The sequence below is a fragment of the Anoplophora glabripennis genome, unplaced genomic scaffold, assembly GCF_000390285.2.
Source record: "Anoplophora glabripennis isolate ALB-LARVAE unplaced genomic scaffold, Agla_2.0 scaffold771, whole genome shotgun sequence".
NCBI lineage: Eukaryota > Metazoa > Arthropoda > Insecta > Coleoptera > Cerambycidae > Anoplophora > Anoplophora glabripennis.
In genome coordinates this window covers 23,977-51,975 of record NW_019416852.1, presented here as the reverse complement: position 1 = coordinate 51,975, position 27,999 = coordinate 23,977, and the positions used below count along the sequence as shown (strand labels likewise).

At 31.3% G+C, this 27,999-nt stretch overlaps 1 protein-coding gene across 2 annotated transcripts; it reads left to right on the top strand.

The window, feature by feature from the left end:
• The first annotated feature begins 54 nt into the window (after positions 1-54).
• Positions 55-26,983, top strand: LOC108914033 (monocarboxylate transporter 14). Of its 2 annotated transcripts, XM_018719731.1 has the most exons (8): positions 55-111; positions 4,195-4,709; positions 12,071-12,467; positions 16,499-16,709; positions 16,765-17,193; positions 20,059-20,280; positions 22,926-23,205; positions 26,471-26,983. In XM_018719731.1, the coding sequence occupies exons 2-8, from the start codon at positions 4,394-4,396 to the stop codon at positions 26,641-26,643; spliced, it is 2,028 nt and encodes a 675-aa protein (XP_018575247.1). In that variant the 5' UTR covers positions 55-111; positions 4,195-4,393; the 3' UTR covers positions 26,644-26,983. The 2 variants fall into 2 exon arrangements, with proteins under 2 accessions (XP_018575247.1, XP_018575246.1); XM_018719730.1 differs by lacking the exon at positions 55-111 and having other exon boundaries at positions 4,146-4,709.
• Positions 26,984-27,999: the final 1,016 nt, after the last annotated feature.

The window sequence follows — 27,999 nt, the reverse complement described above, 5'->3', positions numbered from 1 at the left end:
GAATTGATAATATATTTAAACTAGATATGTGCATTTACACTTTGCACATCGTATGACGAGCACCTTTTTTGCAACGTCGATGAATTATATAGGTAGTTTTATAAATAAAAGGTAAGTCACTTTCTGTATTGTATATCTAATTATTTATTTATTTATTGGGAAATACCTGGTTTATTTAAGATTACTGTATGCGAGGCTTATTGTATAAAAATAACATCAACAGTTATTCAATTGCAGTATAGGACGAGATTTATTATAACATATATAAATACTACTATATATATATTTTTAATAATTAAGTAAGTTTATAGACATAGGTATATTAAAGACGATGTTTAACTTTTATTAGCTTATGACCTGATAATAGTACTAACAGGGTGAGTACAATCATGTTTTTATAAGAATAAACATTTAATTTTCACTGTATTCCATCATTAAAATTTGGAACGCATATAACTGAGTAGTCTGTGTTTAGACCTATATTTTTTTCAGAAAAAAAGTACAAAATTTAGAGAAATAAAACATAAATGCAAAAATATTGTATACACGCAAAATATATCTTTTTATTGGCCAATACTATCTTATTTCCATTGAAAATAGATATATAAAATGAAACATAATTTATATATAGGTACTAAACTAACAAATTATATTAACTTTGTAAAAGTAAAACTCATAATTAAGTGTCTTTAGATGAGGGACCTGAAATAACTGCATCTTCTTTCGATTTTTTATACCATTCATATTTTCCAGAACATACCTTGAAACATTGAAAATTAATTTCTAAAAAACGAAATGGTCAGTCGATTTAAAATTTAAATGTTATTCAGAACTGCTTTAACTATTGAACTAATTTGCGTACCTATCTTAAGCCTAGATTTGATTCAAAGGAACTACCTTAAACAATAAACATCACTTTGCAGGGAGTGTAATATGAATAGACAGAGATGCCGACTATCGATATTAGTACATATAGCTCTGTCTATCGTTTGCAATCAAAATAGAAATAAAAGTATATTGGGTACGCTAGAATGTGGTATCATATTATCTGAACGCACTATTTCATATTGTCCGAACGCACAGTGGGTCAATATTCCAGTAAAAATGCCAAAAGAAATTATCTGAGGACAATATATCAAGATATTTGTTTAAAAACAGTAAAAAAAATAAAAAGCTTTCTCCTTTTTTTTTAAGAAGTACATTCGCATGTCCTTAGAAAAGTTTTAAAGTATGTTAGGACATTATTTAAAAAGTAAGTACTGTCCTACTTAAATAAGTACATATTATGGTCACCGTATCTATAGGTGGAATAAACCTAATTACTTACTAATTGCCTCATAAATAGACCGATATCTATATTCAAATAATCATATAAAAAGAAAACTATAGAGTAAATAATAAACACACTTACAGGGATATCAGCGAAAATTATCTAGTGATACTGGGTAACTTTCATATAGGTATTTTTTAAATCTCAATAAATAATCTGTAACCATATATAATCATGTGGCGAAAATAATAGAAATCTCTTAGAGGTTGTTAATTAATACCTAACTAATTATTACATTTTGGAGCGTGAATAAATGTTAAAATGTTTGCTGACGTCATATAGTGCGATCAATCGAATGAAAAAGATGAAAATGACAAGGACAGGACAGGACGGTCGTACAGTATAAACGTAGCAAATAAGAAGAGTCTAGAGACAGTCGAATTTACTTTGCTTCGAGTCTCCCCGCATACGCTTTCCTTTAGATTTGGTTCCGACTCCTCTTTATGGGAATTGTAGACTAGACGGCAGACGACCAAGAAGTAGATTATGTTCTCGATCGCACTAAATGACGTCAGAATACGTTCTTGATCACAAAATTTAAATTTTTACATGACTACATTATTAATTTGTTAAACTAATTAATTAATTAAGCATTAAATAAATTAATGTTCTACCATTGTTAGTTGTCGGTATGCAGTTCAAAAAGAAATTACATTTTCGTGCAAGTTGCCCATTGGTACACAAACGTACCTACAATTTTTCTTTTTCCTAACTATGCGATGTCTCAGAAAGATATTATTTGATAGCCAAATTTCTATTTTTACATTGAATATTTAGGTACGTTTTTATAATTTACTACTAAATATCAAAGCCATTTCAATAGTTATAAGTTGAGAATAATAATGTGAAAAATTTTGGCTGAAAGAATTATTTTTACTTCACTTAAAATTATTAAAATTATTTCGAAAATCTTTCTTAAATTGTTATCAAATGTAGTGACATGTTAATATAAACATCTTGATATGTTAAATAAATAACTTCGCAGACAACCTAGTCATTAATAATTACCTGAATTAAAAAAAAAAACATTGAATCGAGACTGACGTGCTTTCTTGGGGTGTGGAAATCCTTTGCCAGACCATTGTGATGATTGAACTTTTACCTCAATGTCTAGTCGTAAATCCAGCTTTCGTCTCCAGTTATGATCCTTTGAATGAATGTTTTATCGTCACTGATTTGTTCAAGGAGTTGCCGACAAATGTCCACATAATTTTTTTTCTGTTGTTCAGTATCAAACGATGAACAAATTTTGCTTCAACTTGAGATGCATATTCAATTTTTCAATCAAAATTTTATGGCATTACCCAATTGAGGTGCTAAGCTCTTCTGAAATGTCTCTGACAATCAATCGACTATTTGCACGCTCCAGATCTTTAGCTTTTTGAATGTGGGATCCATCAGATGAAATAAAGGTCTTCCTGGAGGAAGGATGACACTCTTCAAACTATTCATAACATCACAGTCGACCCAGAGCATCATCTCCGTAAGCTTGTTTCAAAATTTGAAACGTTTCCGTGAAAGTTTTCCTCAGTTTTAAGCAAAATTTTCCGTTGCATCGTTGTTCCAGAAAATCCCACATTTCAAAAATCATCACTAATACTTAAACACGTTTCACTCAACGAACAATATCACAAAATCTAAATGAGATATCAACAATCCAAGAACATTTCGCTACAGAGGAGGTTATGCGTAACGCAATACTGCCAATCACAATTTGTCTAAAGTGATATTAAACTATGAAAAAGAGCACTGAAAAAAAGGTCCGGGGTTATTACATCACAGTTTCAATGTGCATTCCATTTTTAATGTAGCTTAAAAAATGATGACCAGTTTTGAATTGAACTCAGCACAAGTCTACAAATTATCATTTGCAGTAACCTTATGGGGAAATAGTTTCTCTCTCATTCACAGTGGCGGAGATCAGGCGTAGTTTATTATCTAAAAAATAATTTTTTGTAAAATTTTAGGTGAAATAATTCATTTTTCTGGGAGACCAACTTAAGATATAACAGAGATTAGATACTTTCATCTGATCTAAATAATTTGCACCGCTTTCAAGAAATTTGGTAATATAGCTGATTTGCACAAACATTCACATACAGTGAGATCATGGATAGGCTGATTACCTTGTTACAAATTCTGAAAATCAAGGTGATGCCTTGTTATTTTACAATTTACTGATATCGATTAAAATAAGAAAAGTTAGTAAGAAAATTAGTGGCAGAATTTTTTAATGCAGTGATAAAGACCTATTGAAATTTGATAGCTAAGGAAAATATCTGAGAAGAACAAATTTTAACATAAGTGAAGATAAAAATGTTCTTGAAAACAGCGGTGCGATATAGATGAATACCTTTTTGCATTGCAATTCAAAAGACTGATATAGGTATGTTCTGTTTTTTTGGATAAAAATGCCAGAGTTACCTTTGAGGTTATTTCTTCAGCATAGGTATAAATTTGTTTTCAAAAAGTGACATCACTTCATCAATTATAATTTTAATTGACTTAATACTTAATGATTTGTATACGCAAAGTAAAAAAGTTAATAATAAAAAATGTGCGCATTATATTTTTATATTTTGAATAACATAAATATCGCATTATGCGATTAAAAAATTCCGGCAAAAATATAAAAATTCCAGAACTGTAATAGTACAATGGAGGTGTCGGTTTTTTCGACGAACAGCGTTTGTTTTCGCCGCCGCCTCTGCAGCTGTTATCACCCAAAACGGATTAACATTATTTTCGTCTCTTATCTTAATTTCTAGCTCCATAAATTTCGCGTTAACCAACCAGTTGCGCTTATCATCCGCTGAGGACGTACAGCAATGTATGTACCATTCAAACTAAAAGATACTCAGTAGTTTCAGTTCGATTCACGAAGAAAAGGAGCATCTTGCACTGAACCAAAATCATTCATGAGAGCGAAGATTGCACCTGGCCACACATTGATAAAGCGAAGTAGCAAAGACCCGAGACTAAGGCAGAGGAATTCTCCCAAGACGTGGACCCAGGCGGATTTGAAGTTCCACATCAGTTGACGAAGTAAGAAGTCTTTGCAAGATGACGAACAGCAGCAAAATGTTGGAAAAGGCTTCCCCCAGCGGCAACGAGGTACACCTGAACAGGCAGTTCCAAGGGAAAGAGTCCATCTTATCCTCCCAGATCAGCCTCCACGTTCAAGAATCGAAACCGAAGATCCCGGACGGTGGTTGGGGTTGGTGGGTCGTCTTCGCAGCTTGCATGCTGAACGTGATTTCAGAAGGTATCACCCTCAGTTTCGGGTTTCTTTATATCGAGTTCCTGGAGGAGTTTAAGGCGTCGGCTTCAGTCACTTCTTGGATTGGAAGTCTCTTCATGGCGATACCACTGTTGGCAGGTGAGAAAACTTTTCTCAGTGTGGAGGTACATTGTTATGTATACACATTTAAGATTTGTATTAGGTACCCCAATTTATTTATTTAATGCTAAAATTAGTGCAGTGTCGGAACTTAAAATTTCTCTTTCCTATGGATCATGTTTTTTATAAAGTACAATGTACTGAAATTTAGTTCAAATAGGTACTAAACACATTAATATTACTAGTTTATCAAAAAAGTAACTGTTAAGAAGTGACGCGAAAGCGATGAATGTTGATGAAATATGTGGAAAACACGATCAACCCAATGACCAACATGTGTGTATTTGTTAATTAATTTCATTCGTTTTTTTGCAACTACTTTTTTAATTACTAAACGTTAATATTAGAAGTTAATATCGTAGATGTAGGTTCTAGTTGATCCAAAGAAACGTATCGAAAGAGAAAAATTTTAAAAAGTTGAAATTAAGTAAGTAGCTCTTTACAACAAACAAAGTAGGACGTGCAAAACAGCGTTATAAACAAATTGGCCCAAGGTCAGACAAAAGCTGCTCGGGAATTCGCTCTTTTTGCATTAAATTGAGCTTATTTTATGGTAATTAAAAAAAAAAGAGAAATCACCTACGCCTCTTTTTTTCCCAGATATCTTTTTTTATAACGTTAAATGTTAATTGGACGTATCGGACCGGGATTTTAGAGACAATTAAAGAAAGGGTTAAAATTTTATTTTCAGAAAGATTATAGTAACCTTCTGCCACGTGAAGGCCGCTCATTAACGTTAACTTTTACTGCTGCTAACTCGTTTATTACGCGAACTATCAATGCAAAACTTTTTGAAAATAAACGTCTTTAGAGTGACCGTCTTTTCCATAAATTTCAACGTCCATCGCTTTTTGCAATAATAGTGTGCAATTTTCGAAAATAATTTTTTCCGCGTTCAGATCGTCTAAATTTTCATGGGCACTAAAGAAAGTGAAAAACACGTAAATTTGCCACTTGTACTTAGCGTCACTTATTAACAGTTACTTTTTTGATATAATGATTCTACATACACCCTTCACGTTCAAACTCTAATTTGACTGGAGTATAGCTGCGATCTTTCTCAGTTAGCTTTTAAGACATAACTCTTTTTATGTTACGTTTAGTAGTACATTCTATCAAAGTAGGCATATATCTTATTTTCGGAGTTTTTTTTTAATTCATTAATCACAAAAAAATAACTTTCCAGGAAATTCGCAGTCAGGCAGGATCCACCTATTTAATAAAAAATCTGTGTTTAGGATAGAACTGTTTTAAGTTGAGTAAAATGCGTTATTTGATTAAAATCAATTTTTACGTTGACCAAAATTCGACTTCAAAAAACCTTGTTATTTTATAAGCCCCTAAATTTATGGCGCTTTTTCAAAACACCCTATACATCTATCGATCAACTCCATAGTAGTGAAGGCACATAAAAAAACACTAGTTAGAAATTAGCTTTGAACCAGTTTCTTTTTCTATCTAGTAACTACAAAAAATACATTTTAATGAATTTTATCACTCATTTTTTTTTTCTAGTAATAAATCTCACATAAAAGATAGTAGACTCGTTAGGATTGCATAATATGTTTATTGTTTACATAATTATTTAATTACTGTTTATTTAATTTTAACTCAATATCTGGGTATTACTGGTGAAATCATTATGAAATACCCTTTATATAGATCCAAAAATTAATTTAACATATCATAAAAGGAACATTAATTTTAATATCAATTTTCTTAGGACTCTGTCGGTAGATATGATGCAATGGTCTCTATATTTAACATCATTTTTATAAAAAAGCTATATCTGTTTAATCAATGTTTTATTAATACTTACATACCTGTAGGATAGTATATCATAAAATAATGGCATCTTTTTATATCAACTTTTTTCTGTTTGGATAATAATGGTGTAATTTGTTCGATTTACAGAAACTAAACTAGAGTTATTTTTCCTTTAATAGTCAAGACATCAATATTTTAGATAATAGAGTAAAAATAAGACAGTTGGGGATGAAATGGTAGCAGCTTACAGTATGTACTATAAGCTGCTACGGTAAACGCCACTCCGCCAATGTCTTTCTACCTCGGGTTTCTAATGCGGTTAATTCCAAGAAATTGACGCAGGGGTCTTCTTGGAATTATATCTCAACAAATATCGTACGGACTGTACTCTTATTTTCTGAAGTATTGGGAAAACACCGAAAAAAATTTAGAATCAACCTGTATTGTATATCTTGTGTTAGTTTTTTATGTATTAGAATACATCCAATACCTTGTTTAAAATAAGAGTTCTGGTTATTATTAGAAAATAACTAATCAACGCTTTCCAAACAATATATAATATTTTACAGAAAAATCACTATTGCACTTTCAAAATAACCCAGAAAATTTAAAACTGGCATTTAAAAGGTTCAGTTAGGTGTATTTGGCAATGTAAATTGATGTATGGAGACGTTTCTTATCTGTCTTAAAGATTTATATCATTACGTGACAGTTTAAAAAAGTTTTTGGACGTAATCATCCTGTTGTAATCCTGTTTTAATAACTAATACTGGTTTGGTCTAGAAAATCCAGTAAAATCTATATTTTTCCATAATAAGTGGACTGTTGATACTTTAATCCTCATCAGTATTCAGTGAAATGCATTTTAATCCAAAGATAGCATCAACAAATCTAGGTTTTACCGAAGGTTTCGTACATTTTAAAGGTCATCTTTTCAAATGAAACGTTTTCTCGGTGTATCACGAGCAGAAAAACAAGTTAAAAGTAGTGATAGATATCTAAATATAACTTTAAAGTTAAAAAATTAATAGAACAAAATTATTAAATTATTATTAAATCAATATGTTACAACTATGACCTTAATTTATTTAAGAGAAAAAGTAAATAGAAGTGCAGGGACTTCCGATATCAATAAATCATCATAAGACAAATAAACAAAATTTTTAGATTTAATTGACAGGATATAATCATGTTGTAATAACTGGTTTGTACAAGAAAATCTTTTTAAAAATCCATCTCTTCGACACAAGTAGATAGCTTATTTGATGTGCCTACTTTTTGACATTTTAATCCTCATTAAGCGATATATTTAAAGAAATATAAATATATTTTAATCAAAAGATCTTCAAACAGCTCTCTTAACTGACGATTTATACGTTTTACAATTCGAAATTACATCATTGCACATACATTGTACATATTTTTTCATCAACGTCATTTTTTTTCTGATCTTCAAATCGTAAAGCTAAGACTAATCTATATCTATACTTCTATACTAATATTATAAAGAGGAAAGATATGTATTTTTGTATGTATGTATATTTGTTACGAATAAACTCAAAAACTACTGGACGGATTTCGATAATTCTTTCACCATTAGAATGCTACACTATCCCTGAGTAACATAGGCTATATTTTTTATATCCCAAAATATTTAAAATAAATGTCCACCCGTGCGAAGTCGCGACGGGCCGCTAGTTGTGAGATAATTTGATTAGAAATAAAGTTATTTTGTGTTATTTCAATATATTTGTTACTTTCATTTGAGTTTATTTTTAATTATGTAACAAAACGTCTCATATGAGAAGCTCATTGATATTTAACACATATGAGCCCCAGCTTAGTGCTGTATTGATATCATAATCCAATCAAACGAGATATTAATCAATATGAGATTTAGTCCGATATCCCTTAAATTACATAATGTTCGACAAAAAATATTGGGACATCGGATAGTCTTTAAAAAAATATAGACAGAGGCAAAAAAATTGTCTAGTTTTTTGATAGTTAATTACAGTAGTTGTGTACACAAACATACTAAAAGAAGTTTTTCAAGATAACTCAAAAGGGGTAAGAGCTAGAAAAAAACGTTTCTTATAAAAGTTGTAGAGCATAAAACAATATATAAAAATGGTGTACTGACTTTTTCTTGTACTATTAAAATTAACAGAGTTAGGGACACTAGAAGTTAAGGGATGATTTCAGAAATTTTAAAAATCATAAGCAGAAACATGAATGGATTTTATAATTTTTTTTTCAATATGCTCTAAAATATGTAAACTATATTTTCAGAGAAATAGACATATTCTTTAATTTTTAATAAAAAGTTATAACAATTCGAAAAGCGGACGTGATTTTTTATATTTGTCGTGAAACAAAATTTCGAAAGCAACTTTTAATTATTTTAAATAATTATTCGCATGGCATAGAAAACAATTGTTTTAGTGTTATGTCATAAAAATTAACAATTAAAAAATTGAAATTGTAGTATGTAAAATTGTATGCTCTACTTTTATATAAAAAAAAAATTCTAGCTCTTACTCCTTTTGAGTTATTCTGAAATACCCCTTTATTTTTATCTTTTTCCACTCCTGGCCGAGGGTTGAAAAAACTTTACTTATTGTTATTATATACCTCAAACTAACTTATATAAAAAATTCAGGCAACTTGACCAAATTGCGATTTAAAGGCCCATTTAATTGAACTAAAAGGCTGAAAATCGTTATACAAATTCTATATTGCATATAAATAAAAGTAGTCAGTCAGTCAGCTGAATGTGGGGACAGAACTGTTCAGTGTAATAGAAACAAGAAGTCGACAAATTCAGTTTTAATTAACGTATAAAAAGTGTAAATTATTGTATACATATATCTGTTTTATTTATGGTTTTCTTTGATACCACTATCTTGAAAACAATTAAATTTCGTATTATACAAATGATATATTATTATTATGTACATAAAAATTACAACTGTTTAAAATTAATAGATATATCAGTCATTTACAAAAATGACCGTGGGGAAATTGACAGCACTGATTAATATAGCTTAAAATGATAAGTAATGATTTATGTAATTGTAAACAATTACTTTTCCTAAAATTTTAGTACAGAGGCTTACAGTTGACATGGGATTAACTATTCATACTGTATATATTTTTTAATACAATTGAATCCGAGTGAAGTGTTTTAAATAATCTCGACATTTTTTATAACATTTAAGTAATTCAATGAATCATTACTATTGTTTTGACAAATGTTATTTTATTCAATTATTTCAGATTCACCTGAAACTGTACTGTACTTAAAATGCTTTCGATATATATTTTTTTATATTATTTATTGGAGTTTTGACATTTGTGAACAAAATTTTAAAAAATTATTAAATACATACATATATTCATTTTGAAATATTTATAAGCAATTTTTTCTTGAGACACCAAAATTGTGTTTGTGTATTCTTTAATTTTTAGTATTTATTTTTATTCTCAAAATTACTTACATGCAGGGTGCGACATTAGTGGGTCGAAGTACGACATCTCCCTTATTGTCGAAGATATCAAAAAAAGTTATTTACAAAAATTGTAGCCAACTTAACTAAACATATTATTTTTCAAATGGGACACCCTATAAATTATTTCTAATTTAGATTAAGCTCATCTCTCCCATGCTTCCAATATAGGGTTTAAATATGTTATACAGGGTATTTCAAAAGTTATGGCCAGTTGTATACGAGAATCATTCCCATTTCAGCGTCCTGTATACCCTAAACAGAACAACTTAACAATATTTTTTTGTAGGCATAACTTTTTGATATTGGTACAGTTTTACGAGAAAGTGTAATTTCTTTATTATTGCCACAGTTGAATATAGGGCGAGCCAAAACTCGAGCACATAATTTTCTCATTTTTTTAAAATGAATCACCCTGTATTTTATTTTAAAAACTGAAAATACACTTTATACTTTCATTTTTATAAAGCATTCCCTATAGCTAAAATCATTAATTTCTGAGATATTTTACCATTTAATAACAAAAAGAGAGTTTTAAAAAATTCTGATAATATTAACCATAGATTTATTAGAAGTCTATGATATTAACCAACTTGTTATAATATGAATTTTTTTAAAACTTTATTTTTGTTATTAAATGGTAAATGAATTTAAAAAAATTGAGAAAATTATGATCTCGAGTTTTGACTCGCCCTATACTCAACTGTTGCAATAATAAAGAAATAGCACTTTCTCGTAAAACTAATGCCTCATTTTGTATACATTACATTACATACATAGTAACAAATTAATTTTTGCAAAACTGTCATTAAAATTTACATTTTTAATTCATTCATAAGTGAACTAAAAATTGATTTTTATAATGTAATGTGTCAAAAACACTAGTGATAAAAATAAAATGCTGTATACTATACCTAGTGTTCAAAAAGTCTGGAAACACCTGAATAATTTCCCAGGTAAATTATTTTTGGAAAAGTTATGGTCATTCTTGTAGTAACTTTTGACGAGAAATTAAATGGTGTCCTCGGATTTGACCTTGACGATGACCTTGAAGGTTATTTCAAGGTCACCTGCATTTTTTAAATGGAAACCCCCTTTTTCGACGTCGACAGAAAGACCGGAAAATTTTGCGTCCAAAAACTCTAAGGTCATAAATCAGGGTTGACCTTGAAGCTTATTTAAATTTGAGGCCTGGATATCTCTGAATGACGCAGTTGATGAAAATAGTACAAAGCTCACTTTAGTTATTTTGTTTAATTGCAATTAGTAGTGACCTCAAACTCGACCTTCTTGGTGTCCTTTAAGGTCATTTCAAGGTCATTTTTTTTTTCACGATAATCAAGCAACCGAACATGAGAGGCAAGCAGACTCACGATAATCAAGCACCCCAACATGAGAGGCAAGCAGACACACGATAATGAAGTACCCCAAATGTGAGAGGCAAGGGGACTCACGATAATAAAGCACCCCAAAGGGAACGCTAAAAGTAAAAGTACGAAAACTTCCGCTCTTTTGATTGCCGACGTTACATGAGTAGATTTTCAGTAAAAAAATTGACCTTGAAATGACCTTAAAGGGCACCAAGAAAGTCGAGTTTGAGGTCTCCACTAATTGCAATTAAACAAAATAACTAAAGTGAGCTTTGTAATACTTTGAACAACTGCGTCCTTCGAGGATATCCAGCCGTCAAATTTAAATACCTTTGAATGACCTTCAAGAGCAGCCCTGATTTATGACCTTAGAGGATTTGCACGTAAAATTTCCCGCTCTTTCGATTGCCGACGTCGAAAAAGGGGGTTTCCATTTAAAAAAATGGAGGTGACCTTGAAATAACCTTGAATGTCACCGTCAAGGTTAAATCCAAGGTTACCATTGAATTCCTCGTGAAAAGTTATTACAAGAATGACCTTCCACTTCCAGAATGACATTTTTCAAAAATATTTTACCTGGGAAATTATTCAGGTGTTTCCAGACTTTTTGGACACCCTGTATAGTAGAAAGCTGTCACTTTTAGCACTTGTATCATAAATAGCTATTATTGATTCAAGAAATATTTCCTTTCAGGTCCATTGGCCAGCGCCCTGGTGGACAAATATGGCTGCAAATACATGACCGTATTAGCCGGTATCACATGTATGATAGGCTTTATGCTCAGTGCCGTAGCCAACTCCATAGGTGTCATGATGTTCACCTTCGGCATCATCGGCGGTCTCAGCAGGAGTCTGACCTACGTCACCGCCGTGGTGGCCATAGCCTTCTGGTTCGAGAAGAGACGTACCGTCGCTCTTGGGCTGCAGGGTAGTGGCGCAGGGCTCGGAACTGTCATCTTTCCACCAATCAGCATCTTTTTGTTGAACGAGTACGGGTGGAGGGGGACTCTGCTAGTGTTTGCGGGCTTCGTCGCCAACATGTGCGTGTGTGGCATGCTTATGAGAGACCCGGAGTGGATCACGGAGGCAGAGTGAGTGATAAATAAAAAAAAGAAATCCAAAATAAATTTTTAATTTTTTTTAATTGAATTAATTAATTAAATTTGAATTTGAATTAATTAATTTAATTTTTTAATTTAATTGTTAATTCTTGGTGACTTCCAAAATATCAAATATGAAAAAATTCCTAGATTTATTTTTACGGCAGATAGATTTAAACATTTACTAAAATTGTATTCTTCTGTATTCTGTATTTTTTTATTCGTCATTTTGTTACCATGGATTCCATCAATGTTAGTCCCGAAAAGTATCATTTGCAAGATATGAGCCATCGACTTTTTTAAAACAAATCAAGTTTAATATATAGAGAATTATAGTCCTTTCAGTCATCAGTGCCATATGACTACGCGTATGATTTTTTAAACCATTTTCATAGATATTGAAGTAAATGTCATATTAATGATTTCTTCTTTATTTTTTTTTCTTACAATAGAGGCGATAAATTTTTAAATGAATTTCAGTTAATTAGATAAAGGAATGTTCAAAACTGAACAGAGTTGGTACACAAAAAAAAAACATGAATTGAATGGGCCAAACTTGTAGAAAATTTTCGTGTAATTACAAAACAGAAACAATTGATTGTTGCATTTCATCAGAGATAAAAGTCAAACTTTTTGTTTTGACAGAACACATTGTATATTCACATATTTGGATAAAGCGCTCGTTTAATATTTCAGTGATATAAGATTTGACACATCAATCTCTAATAATAAGGAAGAGATGGTTAAAAAATTATGATATAGCAATAAACTAGACACTTTTGTTCATATCTTTCTTATTACTAGAGACAGATTTAACAAATCTTATATACTGTAATGCTACATATTCTAATCAAATATGTAGAAATATACAGAATGTTAATGTGATAATCTCTCCAAGATTTATTTAAATTTTTACGTTCATTATTTATTAACTCAAATTCTTTTGAAAAACTAGTTTCTGTCGTAAAACAATAATAAAATGTAGGCATTATTATGCAGTTTACTTCAACATCTATGAAATTACGAAAATTTTACATAACTAACATTCTTTCGATAACATGCAGTTTTAACAATGTATAAAAAATTTAAAAAATTCAAAAATGTCGCCTAGAAATTAGAGATCACAAAAAGGTCTACCTCTTTTATATCTACGTCATTGGTAAATAAAAAAATCTTGAAAAAAATACATTTCCAAAGCACAGTTTATACATATACACTTTTTTTCTTTTTAAAGTTTCTACACTTCTTCGGACACCCTGTATTTATGGAATAGAAATTTTACTTTTCTCAATTTAATTCAATTGAGTTCATTTAAGCTATTTGCCTAGGAACAATCTGAAAATTATCTCATACACTTTCTTAAATTCTATTCTAAAATCTGCTATTATCTAAAATTCGAAGAAAAAGAGATACCTACGTTCTACAACATTTTTTTATAATTTTTTCTCTTGGCACGAAATCCATTTATTCCAGTTAAAGCTTTTATGTATTTTAATTTTTTTTACATAAAATGTACCCCTTACAACTAAATCCGAAAACTATACAACATTAGAAGCTCGTAAGCAACATACCTACTATAGACAAAACCCAATAATTCTGTTCTAATTTCTCAAAATTAAGGTTCGTAGTTATGAAAAATAGAATCAATTCTTCTAGCTATATTTCATTCAAATAAATTAATTTGTTCAAAAGTTTTTATATATTATACTAGTTTCCACTATGCTCCACTGCTAACATTGTTATGCATTTGGGACTTTACTTGAGAATGGTATCGGAATAAAACTCAAAAGACACAAGTTATTATTTGAGATCTACGGGGTGGTCCCAAGGTAATGAAATTTGGCCCTTACCTCGGGACCACCCTATATGTATACCCTCGTTGGTTTTTGTGTATCTGCAGTATTGTAAAAAACATCACTCCTGTTTCTTTGTTTGTTTTGGCGACAGAAATTAATTCCAAATTTTGTCGCAACGTCGATGTCACACCCTGTGTATGAACGGTACCGTAAAAATTTTTGTTTAATATAACGATATATTTTTTTTACTGTTTCCGGTAGAGAATATTTTTCTGAATCTAACTATGCAAGCAACTTGATTATTGCCTCGAACTTACTTGAGATTTACGAGATAGATATGCAAAATACACATTAATATTAATTTGAGCGTTTCAACATTTAATTTAAGGTGAAAACATTAAGTATCACGTGCGCATATACAGGGTGATTCAGAATTTATCCAAAAAAAATTACTCTATCAACTACAATTTTGTAAAAAAAAAATCAGAAAAGGCAGTACGAAAATGATTTAAAAATACACTTCTGCACGGTACTGGAGACTGATCCACTGTAAAACCTGAAAGAATTTCGCAAGGAAAGAAATAAATAGAATTTTATAACACCTACTTTGTAACACCTGATTTTACAACAATTGTTCAAAATTTTGTCCACCGACGTGTAAACACATTTAGACCCGTCTTACACAGTTTCTACGAACTAATACAAATGTTGTCTTGCTTCACCATAAATTAAAACGATATCCATCAACTCCAAGTTGCTATACGCGTAAGCTATTTTTGACACTAACTACTAAAAAACTATTGTAAATACTATCGCAATGACGTTAATACTAATTGTAAAATCGGATTTCGGTATTCGGAGTCGCTGGGGCCAAGTGGCCCTCCACGCGCATTGCGTAAAGCGCAGAAAACGAATGACTCTAGAGACTACAGTTGTCCAGCGATGTAATGGTGGAAAGTACTACAACTTCAATGATTTTTTTCTCGGAAACCATAAAGATTTTATAAAAATTTTTTTTTACAGTATTGACTCCATTTTTCATGCCGTATATGTTCCCAAATTTTTTAATCACCCTGTAATGTAAATATTTCTTCCCTTCTATGCTTCTGAAATAAAATTAATATTACAAAAGAATCATTTTATTCGATACACGAAGTCAGGTTATTATATACTTTGAATTCAGGAAAAAAATCAGATGAAATTAAAAAATACGGGTCGTTCTATTTAAGAAAATAATTGACAATCGCGTGCCATTAAAGTGGGCCTTGAAAACAATTACAGCGCCAGTTTGTAGTATTTGTGGAGCCATTACAAGCCATTTTTTGTTTTTAAAAATTTGACCTATCCATACAGAAAAATTAAATTGTTTGCTGTGATTTTAATTCTTTTTTTTTCAGATACAATTACACTGAGTAATAGCAACATATAGAATTTCAAAGAATTGTTTTCGAAAACTATTGGAACCTTATCTTCAAATCGTGAATACACTTATTACTAAAAGTGATGAGTAATCAATTTTGTGCAATTCTTTCTAATCAAAGATAAAAACGTTGATGATAATTCCATAATATTAGTTCTACAAATGCGCAACTCATGTAATTGTCTAATTTAGCCATTTTGTTTTAGCTTATCAGGTGTGCAATTCATTTTTATTGTGATTTGCATATTGGCAAAAAACTAATTTTCCTATAGAAAAACTATATTGCACATATTTTTATAGACGTTTAATTTGTCACAAATTAACATTTTTACTATATTTTTTAATTGCCCCTATATCTAATTAGAGAAAGCTTTTCTCTACAATCTTCATATGTTGTTTTCTATGTTATGTATTGTCCACCATTATCGATTTTTTATACTTACATTAAATAAAAGATGACAACTTTTTAATGCAAGTTATAAATTAGAGATAGTTATGTTGTTGATATTATTATCACGCATTTGTACTAGGATTAAGTGAATTCCCAAAGTGAGTTGATTCATTTATTACTGGATTACTGTAATCACCGCGATCAATTCTAAATTATTGGGAGATAAAAATAAATGTTCTGGATTATCATCTCACTTCACAAGTGTTACAAATAAGCAAACTTTACGTAAATATTATCGCGTACAAAAATTAAATGATAAGTATAGTAAAAAATCAAAAAAAAGAAGGATAACCCCAGCTTACCCTGAATATATGTAAAGGATAATAATTTACCTAGACGCTTATTTTTTTCTCAGTACTCGGGAGAAGGAGCTTAAGAAACTTAAGAAGAAAACTGGATCGGACGCAGCTTCGAGGAACGCTGCTTTAACCAGCAACTTAAAAACACAGTTGGCCAACGGCGAAGAAATCCAAGCTTTGTTAAATTCCCAAGCTAATGACCCCAACGCAAAAGATAGATATGTTTCCATGGTCAATCTACCCACTTATCTAAAATTTAACGACAAGGTGAGGAATAGATTAGCTTACCTTCTGACAGAGACTGTATCTGTTTCTTCTTCAGGTTCCTATAGAAGTGTTAAAACAACTCCGTGAAAACGAACAACTCTACAACTACATCGTGCAGCATAATCCTAGTCTATTGACCTGTAAAAGCACTTCCGAAAAAGGTCTCTACACGTTCCATTCGCCCAAGCCAACTAGAGCGAACAATTTGAAAGATAATGAGAAACCAGTGTTTCCCAAAATTAATGAAGAGGACGAAGAGGAAGCCGAAACGTCGGGTAATAAGGGAGGTGCTTCAACAAATGCCAGTACAAAAAATAAGACTGAAAGTAAACCTCATTCGCATAGCTACCTCAAGAACATAAGGCTCAGAAGGAATTCCGTTGGTTGTCGGGGAGTGATGTTGAATATACATAAAGACAATGGTAGGGCTTTAAGTTGTCCTAATGTTTATAGATTAACAACACTGGACGCAAGTAAAGATGAGGTAAAATGAAATAAAATAATCATTTATTTGTGTTCAGTAAAATATGATAGCGATGATTTTTTTATATTCATACAACTAGAAAATTGGCTTAACAATATTATCTGTTATACTAATTTATGTTGCAGCACCTTATATATAATTTGCAACACCTTTTAGAAGAATGTAAGTTCAGTGAAAACAGCTAGATATGATACAGATAGTGTGACTTTACAATGACTTTAATCAATAAAACTAAAATATTGCAGCATATGGCAGACAGATAACGTGTCAAGATAAGACAGACGTCACTAACAAATTTAATTGCAATATTGTGTATAACGTTTCTCTGTTTACAGAGATATCTACAAATATAGCAATTTCATTATTTTGTTTTCATATATTCTACAGAGTGTTTTCTAAGTCTATATCATAGTAGTTCATTTTAGATAAAAAAAAGCTTAATGAATCAAGCCACTGGTTTTTGATATACACGGTATTGGAATTTAAAAAATATATACAGGGTGTCTCATAATTAGCTGCCAACCCTGAACAGGCCGATTCTATGATCAAAACTAAGTAAAAAAGTTCATATGAACATGGGTCCGAAAATGCTTCCTAAAGGCACAGGGGCCCATAGAAGAGGGAGGAATGGAAATCATTTTTTTGCAATATCTCTCAATCGCGTTGTGACAAATGAATGAAATTTGGTATACACAGCTAAATTTTACGTTAAAAAGGTACTCTTGTTTCAAATCATTATCTTTAACGGTTTCTGAGAAAATCGCTCTTGAATTAATCCCACTTTGGTCAATTTCATAGTAATTTAAACAAAAAATAATAATAATTTTCCTTTCCTCTCTTTTCCATTTAAAGGATTAATTTTTATTTAATTTAATTTTTTATTATTATTTTTTTATTAAAATTAGATTAAATTTAAACAAAATTTTTTTTTATTTAAATTACTATGAAATTGACCAAAGTGGGATTAATTCAAGAGCGATTTTCTCAGAAACCGTTAAAGATAACGATTTGAAACAAGCGTACCTTTTTAACGTAAAACAGTTCGGGAAAACGGAATTTGCTGTCCAATTTGTTAAAAAGTCAAAGATGAAAAAGTTACACACGCAAAGTACCAAGGGCCCCCCCGTACCCACCCCAATGAACCTTGTGGAAATAAATGGATTAGTCCATCCAATTACACATCAAAATTTAGCTGTGTATACCAAATTTCATTCATTTATCACAACGCAATTGAGAGATATTGCAAAAAAATGATTTCCATTCCTCCCTCTTCAATGGGTCCCTGTGCCCTTAGGAAGCATTTCCGGACCCATGTTAATATGAACTTTTTTACTTAGTTTTGATCATAGAATCGGCCTGTTCAGGGTTGGCAGCTAATTATGAGACTCCCTGTATATGATAAATATTTTCCATATCCAAATATACAGGGTGTCTCATAATTAGTGTCCAATAATTTACCACTTGATTCCATTGCCAAAAATAAGAACACTTTTTCATATAATAATGGGTCGAGAAATGCTTCCTAAAGGACCTACGCCCCCCTAAATGGGGACCCAAAATATTCATATTTTTAATATTTCTTAAATGGGTTGAAGAAAATTATAAATTTTGACACCATGAACGCTCATTAAAAGTCGAAATAGATTATAATATTTTTCAAAAATTTTAGTCAGGGACGTCTCTGTTGGGGGGGGGGGTCGGGGTCGTCGGCAAAAATTTGTCCGTACTTTTTTGCTTGTCGAAATTTTCAAATTCAGATGCCAACGTATGATAGACCTTCATTTCGTGTACAAAAAAAGTGTTCTCTGTTTTTTTCGTTAAAAGCCTCCATTTCCGAGAAAAACGGATTTAAACATTTCATTATATTATCTTAATAAAATTTAAAAAAAAATTCTTGAATAGCTGAAATGGGTACATGTACCATTATGATTTTGAGATGTCATCATATCATTGTACATTGTAATAAACTTGGAAATTTTTGTAATGGGCGTTGCAAGCAAGGTGGGGGGCTGTAAAATTTGATAGATCTCAGTTTTCTATTAAAAATGGTGATGTAGTTTTATATCGAAATAGTAATCGTTTTCGAGAAAAATTGGTTTAACAAACTTTTTTCAGCGTTATTTTTAAAATATTGCTCAACAATGAAAACGCATTGTTCTTCGAGCTCCGCTTTTTTTCGGTAACCCTGAATCACCAGCTGAACTTTTTTTTTCATTGGCAACACTTTACCACACAAATGATGCAAAAATCAAATCTTGCATGAATTTTGGGACACCTGAAAAAAAAATGATTTAATTAAATGCAATATAACAATCGGATACTAGGAAATACCCTCTAAAAATTCCAGAATTTCGGCTCATTGAGTGTTTTGGAATTCATTTTTTAATTCGCAATTGTATTTAAAAAAATTATCATAAAATAAACTTATCACATAGTTCTTTCTATAAACCGAAAACAATTCTAAAACTGTTCCTATTACAAAAAAATGTATCGAAATTTTTAATGTAAATACGGTTCTAAATCAATGTAATTATTAAAAGTCCGGAAAACGCATAAATGTGTGTCCAAGTTTTTTTTTTCTCTACGATTATTTAAAATTGTATTTGCAACAAAAAAATTCCATACATGTTTTTTGTGAAGCGAATAGTTATTGGGTTATTTTCTTATTATTCAGCTATGTACAAGTAGTAAGTTTATTTTATACTAACAAAAATATTAAGCCGAAAATTAATCGTTATACGAATAAAATAAAAGAGATCTTTTTTAGTTTAAAACACAATTGCGAGGAGTATCTTATCTGGTACACCCCTGTGTAAACAAACTTTTTTTAGTTTCCACCTTATACTCAAGTCTACTTGTTTTCAGAAATGGTACGATGAAATTTTGGACATATTAAAAAACCTGGCCAATTTCTCCCTGTTCCTAGAACTACATTTTCTGATGCAGTCGTTATCAACGATTATTCTGTTCACCTGGTTCATTGTACCTTACTTCTATCTAGCCGAGCACATGACAAGGATTGGTTTCACTGAACAACAAGCTTCTTTCGCAATTTCTGTTATTGGCTTTACAAATACCGTTGGAATGGTAAGAAAACAAATATTGAACTAGACTAGCTTCGTGCCTCAAATAATTAAATTAACTTATTTACACTATACATCCGTTTGTGTATACGAGATCTGTTCAGAAAATATACGAACTTTTTGAATTACGCGCTAATGGAGATATTTAGTAATACGCGGATAGCAGCATTGCGTTGCGCAGAACCTCCTCTGTAACCACATGGTTTTGGATTGTTGATATCTCATTTAGTTTTCGTGATATTGTCATTTGAGTGCAACGTATTTAATTATTTGTAACGATTTTTGAAATGTGCGATTTTTTGGAACAACGACGCAACATACAATTTTGCGTGAGACTGGGGAAAATGTTCACGAAAACATTTCAACTGTTGAAAGAAGCTTACGAAGAGGATGCTTTGAGTCGTACGCAATGTTACGAATGTTTTTCTTGATTTAAAAGTGGTCGTCAGTCAATTGAAGATGATCCTCGACCAGGAACATCTGCGACTTCAACAGATGCCTCTCACGTTCAAAAAGTCAAGGATCTGGCGCGTACAAATCGCAAATTGACTGTTAGAGTAATTGCAAAAGAGTTCATCATCTCAATTGCGTCATGCCATGAAATTTTTATTGAAAAATTGGACATGCATTGAGTTGCAGCAAAATTTATTCCTCGTTTGATGACCGAACAACAGAAAAAAAATCGTGTTGACGTTTGTCAGCAACTCTTTATTGAACAATCCAATGACGATAAAACATTCATTCAAAGGGGGGTTTACAAATACAACAAATTGGATTTACAAGGAATTTGTAGCATCACTATATCTTCATGGATTTGACAGATAGTAACTAACATAAGGGAGAGATAGTGAGAAACTTATTTGTTTGCGTTATTTTGCCACAGTAGTTAGAAGTTTTTATATATTTAGTATAGTCTTCACGAAATCTTGACCATTATGACCAGAAGTTTCTTAATAAATAAGAATATTTATCAATACATCATCCTCTGGATCATTATTTTCATTATCAATGCTCTGTAGGCCATTTAATTTAATTCTGCCAACTCAAATGTCAATGATCTTCACTCACTAATTGGTGCAAGATCAAATTTCTATAACTTCTGAATAATAAAGCAATTTTCAGTTCCAGTTAAAACAATTCTGATTTCCACTGGTTACTTTTGGTCTTAAATGCAGAAAAATTTCCATGCGGTTTCCTACCTTCCTCTATTCAAAATCTATGTTTTGAAAGGTTTCATTCACGCTGATTCCATTTTTTGGCAGTGTCCTATTCGCTGTGAGCAAGTAGGTAGAGGGGATAGTCAAACATTTGCAAGCGCTAGTAGCGTCAACTTAGTGAACTTAGGTCGGAAATTTAAAAGTCTTCTGCATAAGGATTTTTTAAATTTTACAAGTTGTTGTATCAAAGATTGTAAAAACACCAGTTACAATAGTGACTGTGTATTTTACAAATTCCCTAAAGCTACTCATAAACTGGGTCAACGACAAAAATGAATTGATGCAATTAGAAAAAAGTAAGTAAATATAACCTTCAATTATAAAATAGACATTGATTAAAAATGCAAGTTGTGACATGTGGATTAAAATTAATGTTTAAAATCTATCTAAATAATAATTAAAATTTTATGTTGTCGTAGGTAAAGCATTTAATCATGGGCCAGGATGGTTACCTAAAAAAAGTCATGTAATTTGTAGTAGTCATTTGATCACTGTTTGATTGAAATACTAATTTTTCCAAAACTAGAAAAATAAATAAATAAATAAAAAACATTGCTATTTAAGCCATACTTTTAATTATTTGTTTATTTATTGCAAGTATAATTAAATTTTGGAGGGTAAATTCTCCTATTCTAATATTCGCAGTCAACATAATCACAAAATGAAGTGCAAAATCTTAAAAATAATAATTATAATGAATAAAATTGTTTACTTACTGATATTATTCATAGACTACGATCTAATAACTTCTTTGTTACGTTAATTAAATAAAAAGTATTAACTATCATTTGTATTTGGTATATACTCTTTCAATACTATGTCACTTTAAATTTCCGACAGAAGTTGTAGCTATAAAACCGCTAGGTGGCGATACCTGCGAAGCTCACAGTGAATAAGTGCTTATATTTTTAAAACAAAATTTATTTTTTCGGAAACGTTGTATGTGTCTGTGTCTTCTAATTATATTTATTACCTTCATATTTAGTACCTATTATTTTTTAAATAACCTGAAAAAATATCATAATAGGAAAAACTAATACATCCTCATGTAACGTGAAAGAAATCTTACACTTTTTTGGACAATAAATATCCATCTGATTTACTTTTAGTAGGGCAATAGTTATGAGATTCTTTTTCTTTAACAATGAATCTTTTAACACATAATACGTTGACTCTCACGACTATGTATTCAAAACATACCAGTAACACATTTTCAAATGTCTTTTTAATTTTCTTTTTAGTATATCACGTTTTGAAGTCGTTATAAGCTGTTTCATATTGTTTTGCAGATTTTTGACTTATGAAAAATGACAAGAAAAATTCCATTACTTTCACCCACAGAATCTGTGGCTACCAGCTTGACCAATTTTTTTGAAACGCCCTGTATATATAGAGATAAGAAATTAACTTACATATTTTTTTGTTTTTTCAGGTATTCCTTGGAATCGTAGGGGATCGATTCAATGTAGCTAAAACGTATTGCGTCTGCTTGATACTTTGTGGGGTCAGTGTGTTATCCATGATATACTTTACAACCAATTACATACTGCTAGTGATAAATTGCGGTCTGTTTGGACTGTTTTTCGCCAGCTGCTTTTCATTATCACCTGCCCTTTTGAGTACTCTGGTCCCGTTGGAAAGCTTCACCATGGCCTTTGGTTTAGGACTTCTTTGTGAAGGAATTGGGAACTTGATTGGTCCGCCACTAGCAGGTAAGATTCCATAAGGAAAGATGTTTCCAATATAACTTCTGTTATAGCTAGAAATGGTTATTCTGTAGTGTGTTTCAGAAAAAACATACCAGATGTCCTACTGGCAATAGAGCGTTGTATAGTCTTATACCGTCTTTTGTTTTTAAGATGCTGGGCTTTGAAATTAACTTTAAAAAATAATTTTGACAATATCTGTATATTGTATGGTCAGAATTTTGTGGTACTAAATAATAAACAATACAATTTTTGTGTTATTGATATTATTTAAACTTTGGAAGAATCCGTCTTACGCGAGATACTGTGTATGTTGATTAGTTATGGAAATATTAAGTTTTTCTGAAACAATCTACAAAGGGCGTTTATAAATTTTAAGAGGATATTTGAAATATAAATAGACCCACGTCTTGTGAATAAACACTAAAAAAATATTTAGGTATTTTTGCACAATTTTTATTTTTAATAAACGGGATATTTATTATCACAAAATCCTCTTGAATTAATTTTATTTGGTTTCGGAATTTTATACAATACATTTGTAGTAACCATAGTTGTAACTTCATAATTACTACCTTCTCTTTTGATATGTTTGTTCGGAAAATGTTAATTATCTTCAAACACCTTTGCTTCAGTTTTGGATATGGTGTATGTTAGTTAAATATTGACATTTCTTATTACTACTAGTTAAGTGCTGTAAGACCTTGGTCTATTTTTCATTATTTCTTTTTCATCTGGATCTCTTCCATTTTATCATTTTTGTTTTTCTTTTTACTGTGGAAATATTTGTTCCATTTCCTAGAAATCAACGTAAAAGGCATTGAAGTTTTTAATTTGCTTTTATTATTGACACCCCATTCTTGGAGGATCATCAGGATCATTTACGGTCTGCTTTTCAATCTTGTTTTCAGTCCCCCTTCTATCCACAGTTTCAACCTTTCTTCCTTTATCATCATCAGTCTCCTTCTTAGGTTCGTCCTCACTTTTCCTATTCTCATTGACAGCCTTCTGTTCTCCTCAACTTTTCTAATGTTTCCTCATTTATCACCACTCTTCTTCAGTATTTCCCCCCTCTTACTGTAAGTCTTCTGTTCGGTTTCATTCCCTTCTTTCTATTTCTATTTCCCCTTCTTTCTATTCAGTATATCCAAATTGTTAAAAATATTTAAACTATTGTTTTAATCTTCCGCTAAAAATATCCAGTAAAAATAAGTAACTAGTAGTAACTGGTCATTGACTTGTTCAAACTTAAAATGACATGTTAATGAATAAATATTATGAACACCCCACTAATTTATTGGATATTGACTTTTATCTTATAATATAAAGGCACATTTTAGGATGGATAATACTGAATAATTGAACAAAATATCCAATAAATGTTCATTTGTTGGTATTTATTACAGAACCAGTAAAACACGCTAAAAAATTAAGTATTATTAATTTATTATTATTAAAATTATTAAATTTGACCTATTTGCTTATATCAAAAGTGGAATTTTAGTATCCAAGACAAAATAGTGAAACGGAATCAGTTCTGATACATATCTTATTAGCTAATATTCACAGCGCTCTATTCCTGTTGATAAAACACATTACATTAATCTACTACTTATATGTATTTACTGGTGACTGTCTGCTCACTGCTGAAGTTTTTGAACAGCTTATACAGGGTGTTAAAAAAAGAGTGTAAAATATTTAAGGAGGTAATAGTATGAACCAAAGTAAGCAGAAAAGTCTCAATAAACATGGGTCCGCAAAGTAACGGTTGCGGAGATATGGAATGTTTTATGTTTTTTAGTCCCTTTTTTATTTTGCAAAAACGTTGTGTATTTTCTTATAATAGTTGGTTGATGTTTAGTGAAATAAACAGTACGTATTTGACAGTTGTTCTCAGTGCACAAGTTTTCTTTCGCTATGGCTGGTTACTCTAACGCAGAATTAACAGACATGCATTTCATGTACTGTCGTGCTAATGGCAACGCCACCGAAGCGCGACGTCTTTATGTTGACGCTTATCCAAATCGCCAGATTCCTTCACAACGCATGTTTGGAAGAATTCACCAAAGATTGCGTGATACCGGTTCCTTGAGCAAACAGTGCCATTTATCCGAAAGACCAAGGGCGGTATCCACTCCTAGAACAGAATACGAAATTCTAGCACTGGTAGAGCAGAATCCAGGTACGAGTGTGCGGAGATTATCAGCCGAGGTAGGAATTAGTGGTCCCCTTGTTTGGAGAATCCTTCACGAGCAACTACTTTATCCGTACCATGTGCAACGAGTACAGGCCTTAAATCCAATAAATGATCATCAAGCACGTTTGGTTTTTTGTCGCTGGTTTCTACGTCATGATGCTGAAGACCCTCGTTTTCTTGCAAACATTCTTTTTACTGATGAGGCCGGGTTCACAAGAAATGGAGTGTTTAATTTTCTCAATACGCATATTTGGGCCGACGAAAATCCTCATGCTCTAATAGAATCTGGACATCAGGCACGTTTTTCAGTAAGCATTTGGATGGGTATTGTAGGTGACAGGTTTCTAGGTCCTGTTGTTTTACCAAACCGATTAACAGGCGCTGCATACCTCAACTTTCTGCAGAACACACTGTATGAGTTTTTGGAAGACATTCCTTTGAATCAGAGGCAACAAATGTGGTTCCAGCATGATGGTGCTCCAGCTCATTTTTCCATGGCCGTTAGAGAGCATTTACACCAAACTTTTCCACATAGATGGGTAGGAAGGGCCGGACCTGTTTTATGGCCTCCAAGATCGCCTGATATGAACCCTCTAGATTTCTTTGTTTGGGGATATTTGAAGCCATTAGTGTATGGTACTCCTGTAAATAGCCTGGAAGAGCTGCAGCTACGGATTAATCAAAAGTGTCAAGAAATCCAAACCAAGGGGGGTGTTTTCGAAAAAGTTCGAATATCGTTGAGACGAAGATGTCGTGCCTGCTTGGAAATGGACGGAGGGCACTTTAAACATCTTCTGTAACTTTGTTTGTTAAAAGCTTCCTTTGTCGGTTTATTCCTAATAAAATAAAATGTTTGAAAAACGAATGGTGGTCCATATCTCCGCAACCGTTACTTTACGGACCCATGTTTATTAAGACTTTTCTGCTTATTTTGGTTCATACTATTACCTCCTGAAATATTTTACACTCTTTTTTTAACACCCTGTAGGTATATAACTATGAACTTTCTTCATATGAAATGTTAAGAATTTGATTTGATTCGATGGTACATAAAAAATTAATTTCTCTTTTCAGGTCTTATTTTTGATATTACCCAGTCTTGGGACCAGTCATTTTACCAAGCGGGAGTTTGGATCATAATTTCGGGGATTTTTATAGGTGTTATTGCCTTCACGAAAAACAGAAGGATCGTAGGCTCTGCACCTTTGATGAAAGACAAAAAAGCTCAGGCTGGGACAACAGTATAACAAGATAATTATTTTTTGAACCACATTGCATTTATAAGTATTGTTAATATAGTTAATTTACTCTTTTAGATATATTGTTATTTATTATCAGATTGTTGTAATAAATTATAATTTGAATGACTTGTAGTACAAAGATATTACCACTGAGTATATAAAGGATGTAACTAAAATACTTGGCCAAACTTTAATAACAAAAAAAATCGGAAACACTTTATTTTTGAGGTATACGTTCCAAATTAATGAAAATATATTGTTTGTTTGAAGCTGCAACAGTAAATATCATAATTTATTTATCCCATTTATACCGCTCATCTAAATAAACAAGACATTTTTTAGAATATTTTTTTACCGATTTACTTGTTTCCCAAATCCCATTAAATAACATAATCGTTTTCTTCATACATATTCCTATATTTTTAAAGAAATTCGTCATTTCTAATTATGTAATGTAATGTCAATGATCCCCGATTATAATACTTAAAAGTCCTCAAAATTTCAGCAACAAAATGTCATTTTTGGTCGAATTTTTGATAAAATTAGTTCTAATTTTAAACCTATTACCAATTCTTTAGATTTTCCAGATACGTCTTCACGATAGAGCTATAGTTATTGTTAATATAAATGAAATATATTTTTTCCCATCCTCGTAATGTTTTAAGAAAATACAATTACACCAGGTATCTTGATACACTGCAAAAAATCGGTGTGAGAGAAAGCAATAAACGTTCGGAGTGAATTCATTGAGTGAAATTATTGAGTACATTTTCACTCAATATTGGGCATTTTGATCATTTTACTCATTTGTGATTATATTTAAACTAAAACTGAATATTTTCACTTAAATATAAGTACTCCTTAAATAAATTGTTCACGTAATCTCGTGTATTTGTGCGAGTGTAAATGTATATTAATTTCGAGTAATTTGAGTAGCGCCTGAAGATGGCACCACTTACATATTACTTCTGTAACCTCGACCACAGTTGATAGGGGCCTGTTAAATACTCCAGAAGAGCGTGATCGCCAGGAAAACAGGCCTTAGCCGGCGGCAGCAGGTCTCAGCCAGGACAGAAGGAGGCCCCACGAAATGAATTAATTTCAACAAGTTAATTAATCATTTATTTTGCACTCAATATTTAGTTAATGGGATTTTCTTATTCAGCAGATGCGAATTAGTAAATAATACTCTATTTCGTTCGTGTTACAGTTACAGAAAAAGTTAAAATTGTGTAACCAGTGTTATTTGAAAAATGATATTTTCCGGATATAGGTTTTAAAAATTCGTTTGATGCAAATATGAAATCTGTATATCTATAAAATAAAAGCATATACACTGGTGCAAGTACGGAACAAGTTACA